Source organism: Pseudopodoces humilis, chromosome 21, assembly GCF_049639895.1.
Source record: "Pseudopodoces humilis isolate 2021_Gansu_Grassland_sample_001 chromosome 21, ASM4963989v1, whole genome shotgun sequence".
Lineage (NCBI taxonomy): Eukaryota > Metazoa > Chordata > Aves > Passeriformes > Paridae > Pseudopodoces > Pseudopodoces humilis.
The window spans coordinates 9245944-9251332 of NC_142220.1; the positions used below are offsets into that span (position 1 = coordinate 9245944).

The 5389-nt window shown below is 47.9% G+C and overlaps 1 protein-coding gene across 1 annotated transcript; it reads left to right on the forward strand.

The window, feature by feature from the left end:
* The first annotated feature begins 1446 nt into the window (after positions 1 to 1446).
* On the forward strand, positions 1447 to 5127 carry LOC148182718 (ubiquitin carboxyl-terminal hydrolase 42-like). The gene is made up of 7 exons (XM_088065602.1): positions 1447 to 1588; positions 2041 to 2151; positions 3100 to 3202; positions 3625 to 3736; positions 4445 to 4585; positions 4803 to 4903; positions 5115 to 5127. The coding sequence occupies exons 1-7, from the start codon at positions 1447 to 1449 to the stop codon at positions 5125 to 5127; spliced, it is 723 nt and encodes a 240-aa protein (XP_087921728.1).
* The last annotated feature ends 262 nt before the right edge of the window (positions 5128 to 5389 follow it).

Sequence of the window (5389 nt, forward strand, 5' to 3'; positions counted from 1 at the left end):
ACTCGCGAAATAAGGAAACGCTCCAAGCCCAGCTCAAACTTGCCCCAAATTCAGAGCCGAGCTGCAAACATCCCTCTTCTCAAATCACCTTCCCCTTCTAAGTACAGACACTTACTTGCACCACACCCAAAGGGCAACAGGAATTAATTTGTTAATTTTGAATTAACTTTTTCACTCTTGCAGAGCCCATTTACAAACTTGAGGTGAAGCTACTGGTTCCTCTCTGGACTCAAGAAACAACGCTTTGATGATGACTACAGGGCTTTAGGCATTCTAGTAGAAGCTTAGAGCTGTAAAAGAGGGCCTTGGACCCTCTAAAAGGGACTTTGGGTCTTCAAAGTGGGTCTGTAGGAGCTAAAAATGGGCCTTTGGAAATGAAAACGTGGGCCTTAAAGTTAGGTTTTGTGCCCTCAAAGGATGCTTCACAGCCACAACCGAAGGCTTTTCCTCCTAAAAAGGAATCTTTAGGGGCTTGAAGCCTGAAAGAAGCTGGGAAGAGTGGAACAGACACCACCAGCACTCCAAATGTGCTAACCTGAACTGTGACCAGGTCCATTTACAGCCCTCAGCAGCCTCTGTCTCCTCTGGCTGCTGGAGCTCTGCTGACAGACAAACAACCCTTTATCCACAGCACCTGGTCCAGTGACTTTCAGCTGTGAGAGGTGCTTGGGCTGTGACAGCCATGGGGTTCTGTGGCCTCAAAGGGACATAGCCCCATGTGGCCTCATGTCACAAAGGGGCAGAGATATGGCAGTGGCCCAGCAATTGTGATCTCACCTGACCAATGCTTGGCATCCTGAGAATGCCCACTGAAAGCTAGCTGGGCTGAGCTGGCCTTCAGGATATTTAGGCTCCTTCCATTGTGGCCTGGCCTTTTTCCAAGCATTCTTCATCCTTGACCACAGCTACAAGCACCACCAAAACTTTTTTGATAGCTGAAGGTACTTTGTTTCGAAATAATTTTGTTGAGCTACAATCATTTCCTTTTCCTTCAAGTGATGGGATTGGTGCTGACCTGATACTTGGAGGAGATCTTTCTGGAGCTTTGTCATCCAAAGATTTCCCCTCTGTTCCCCAGAGGAGCGATGGCTGCAGGGTGGAACAGCTCCTGTGAGTTCTGGGAATACAAGACTCTGGAGGGAAAGGAAGGTGGCCTGAGGCTCAGAAATCAGAGTGGGTTTGTTGGATTTTTGGCAGAGTACACAGGGGAACAGAGTTTTCCAAAACTGCTTCACAGCCAGTAGATGTCAGCAGGGTGCTGGGCTTTCCCCGATGTTTCTGAGTTGATGACTACTAGAGCTGTTGTCCTCGGTGCTCCTGTAGACAACTCAACATGTGATTATGGTTTCAACTAACAACATTGTCTCATCTCTTTTCAAATGTCATTTCCCTGCAGACACTGCTGAGGGAATGGCTCAAATGATTTTTCCCCGAGAGAAGATTTGCATGGACTGGCAGCAAAGACAGAGACCTGGAGCAGGACTTTTCAACCTGGGCAATACTTGCTACATCAATGTTATCCTGCAGTGCCTGACGTACACACCCCCTCTGGCCAACTACCTGCTCTCTTATGAGCACAGCCAGTCATGTGAGTACTTTTAGGAATATCTTGTAAATCTCCTGGGTGCATCTCAAGGATTCCCAGAACCTGGAATCAGGTTTAGAAGAACAGCAGCCCTTCTTTGTTGGCCCCATGAGCTCATGATCTTTGAGCATCAGCTAAAAGATGCTTGTCCTATCTGGGTGCACTCACCTTCAGCAGAACACCTCTTTCTAGCCCCAAGTTTCTACCTCTGCAAGCTGAACTCTCTTGACTTATTGCATAGAGCACTTCTGCCAGTTTAGCCTCCCACTGAAGTATGTATTGTGTGCACTCAAATGTCCTGGGCTTGTTGGGACATTGGCAGTTTGGGAGTAAAGTGGAGACTGTTCTTAGAACTTCAAGATCTCCAGTAAGTTTCCCAAGAAAATGAGATGTTTTGTTACCCTGAGAAGCTTCTGTCCCTCCCTTCCTTGCTCCCTCCCTCCTTCCCTCTTCAGGTCAGCAGCAAGGCTTCTGCATGATGTGCACCATGGAAGCACACGTCAGGAAGGTCCTGTATTCCTCAGCCAGCACCATCCTGCCTGCAGCTGTCCTCAAGGACCTCAAATGTAAGTTGTTCCAGGTGCTCCAACAGGTTTTCTTCTTGGTCTTCCCTTCTTCTAGGGGAGAGCTACTAAATTCTTTCTTAGTCATAGGAGAAGAGTTTGAATATGGCAGGCAGGAAAACGCCTACGAGTTCTTACGCTGTACTCTCAGTGCCATGCACAGAGCTTGTCTGAGCGCACGCCGCGAGTAAGCACCAGCAAATTGCAAATTCCAGTCTTCCCAAACCCATTGGACTCCTTGATGGGCTCCCACCAAGGAAAACTGACATCCAGACCTTTTAATGTTAAACCCTTGGAGGAGGTAACTCTCTGCCTTGCCATTTATTTCCAGCTTGGATGTCTCTTTGCAAGAGACTACCATCATCCATCAAATATTTGGGGGCTTCATGAAATCTAGAGGTATGTTTCAACAACTGCTGCTTTCCTTGGCTTGTCTGTGCCCTTCTGTCTGCCTGGGACAAGCAGCTGGTCCTGTGATAACTGGCATGGGACAACCCGTGAGCATAAACCAGCACAGTCAGCTAACTTCACTCGGCATTTTGATTTTCCTTCCAGTCACGTGCTTGAGCTGCCAAGCAGTTGTTGATTCCTACAAGGCCTTCCTGGATGTCTCTTTGGATATCAGAGTAAGAAGTTTGCAACTGAGCTTCAAGACATCCCAAGGCCCCTGTAGCTTTCCAGAACCAAAGCACTTGTCTTAAAAACCTATACTGCGAGCACAAGGGAGCTTGGTGGTGAGTGGGAAGGGGAAAGCACAGTGTCCTCAGTGTCCTCCTGCAGAGGCCATGGCCCTGGTCTTTCCCAGGCTTTGGGCCAGCAGTCATTACCCCCTCTGCACCCCTGACATACTCTTCTATTCCTTCCCTTTGCCTTCCCTCAATATCCATCTGGCTCCCAGGCTCACAGGTAGGATCAGTTTTCACTGCTGATGCCCCTGCATGCCATTGGCAGCTGAACTGAGCGGTGGCAACACAGAGGGAGCACTTGATGACTCTGGGAGCCCCTGGGACATGAGGGAAATGTTCAGCATCACACCCTCCTGCCTCCTTCTGGGGTAATGCCAGGTCTCCTCAGCATCAGCTGCCTGGCTCTTGTCAGCTCCTGGGAAGTGTTTGGTGAGAGCATCTCCTGCAGCTCCTTTCCCACTCCTCCAGGCAGCCTCATCCCTCACCACAGTTCTGGAGGACTGTGTGACACCCAAGCAGCTGGATCAGAGAGAGTGCTTCAGATGTGGCAAGTAAGATGATTCCACACGACATCATAACACCAGATCCTGTGTGAGGGGCTGCATGGCCCCAAACAGAAATCATCTTCTCAAGGAGCTTTAATGCTCAGTTAACATGACACAACTTTTTAATCTGCCTCTGAATAACCTTAAAATAGTGTAAAGATGTGTGAGATGGGGGAGAGGCTGCCTGGCCTTCTTGGGGGAAGATCAGGTGTATTTCAACACTTGGCTGTGTGCTTGGTTTCAAGGTGTAAGAGGAAAGCTGCTGCCTCCAAGGTGGTTACGGTCCATCGCGCACCCAGAGTCCTCACGCTGTGTCTGGAAAGGGCTGACCAATGGACTGGCACAAAGATCAACAAGGTGTGTATGCACTGGAGGGCAACTTTCTAAAGCAGATTCCCCAAAGATGCTCATGTCACAAGTGTCACTAAAAGACAGAATGATTCACACAGACACGTGTTGATGTGTCGATGGTATGATAGGAAAGAAAAAAAACCACTTTATTTTTCTGACTCTAGTATTTCTAGATTCTTGACAATGACCAGGGATGATAATTAAGATATCACCTTCCCAATCACACTGGTCATGGGAAACATCCATCAAAAGATGTTTCTTAGATGGAATGCATAAACATCTATGTTTACAGTTACTTTCCTGGGAAAGTAACTACAACTATGAAAAACAAGATCAGAAGGCTTAATTTTCAGGGCAACAACTCATGCTTTCTTCTTTAAAAAAAGAAAAAAAAAGAAAAAGAAAAAATGAACAGAGAAAATGAACAATATTTTAAACAATCAAAAAGGAAAATAACAAAGAAAATAATCTTCTAGACGATCAGAAGGCTTTAGTTTCAGGGTGATACACAAGGTGTCACAAGATGCTCACATTGGGATTTTTGTGTTCCCTTCTGTGGAGAGGAGAATTCCCATGAAAAGATGAGCCTGGACTCTGCTCTGACAGAGCTGCTTTGGCTGAGGACAGTTTCCTGCCACCCCAGCCATTACATGCTGAAGACTATTGAATGTGGCAGCTGGGGACCATTTCTGAGCCCTCTTGGTGTCTCTGTAGTTTGTGGAGTATCCTGAGTACTTGGATCTTCGGCCATACATGTCTGACACAGCTGGAGAACCCCTCCTCTGCTCCTTATATGCCATCGTGGTTCACAGTGGGGACACCTGTCTTGAGGGACACTTTTTGTGCTACACAAAGGTAAGGAGCAACTTCCCTCCTGACAGGGAGAAATGTGTGCTGGGAAAGACAAACTTTCCCAGCAGTGCTACTGGCAGCCAAGGTTTTGGGGGAGAAGGTCTCCTTTGGGGCTCGACTGGATATGCTTTTGAGCACTCCTGGTTTGGCAGTTTTCTGCCTTTGGTGTTGTGGAGAAACCCTGCAGCTCCTCTCCAGAACTGGACACCTTTCTTTGCAGGCCAGCAATGGGCTGTGGTACAAGATGGACGATGAGTCTGTGGATAATTGTGACATCCACACAGTTCTAGGGCAGCAAGCCTACTTGCTGTTCTATGCCAGGTAATAACCAGGATCATGTGGTCAGAAAACATTTCCTTATCCTGTCTTAGCCATCTGTTTTCTCCTTCTCCTGATTCTGCCATAGGAGAAAATACCTTCATATATCCTTCAATGCTGTCACTTCTGAACTACCCCTCTCCAGTCCTCCTCTTTCCCTGCTGGGCTTTAGGGTGCTGCCCTGTGTAAACTGCCCCTTGTCTGCTCTCTGAAGCTGGCTCGTGTAGAGAACAGGACTTAAAGGGAGCCCCTAGGAAAGATGGGGAGGGACTCCTTGTCAGGGAGTGTAGTGATGGGGTAAGGGGAAATGATTTTAAAGTGAAAGAGGGAAGATTTAGATTAGATATTAGGCAGAAATTCTTCCCTGTGAGGCTGGTGAGGCACAGAATGTCCAGAGAAGCTGTGGCTGCCCCCGGATCCCTGGAAGTGTCCAAGGCCAGGTTGGACAAGGCTTGGAGCAACCTGGGATAGTGGAAGGTGTTCCTGCCA

Excerpts from the sequence above, each read along its gene's own strand:
- LOC148182718 (XM_088065602.1), top strand. The coding sequence starts at position 1,447 with ATGGACTGGCAGCAAAGACAGAGACCTGGAGCAGGACTTTTCAACCTG. Across the intron at positions 1,589-2,040 it reads TTATGAGCACAGCCAGTCAT|GTCAGCAGCAAGGCTTCTGC; the intron begins GTGAGTACTTTT and ends TTCCCTCTTCAG. Across the intron at positions 3,203-3,624 it reads CCCTCCTGCCTCCTTCTGGG|GTGTAAGAGGAAAGCTGCTG; the intron begins GTAATGCCAGGT and ends CTTGGTTTCAAG.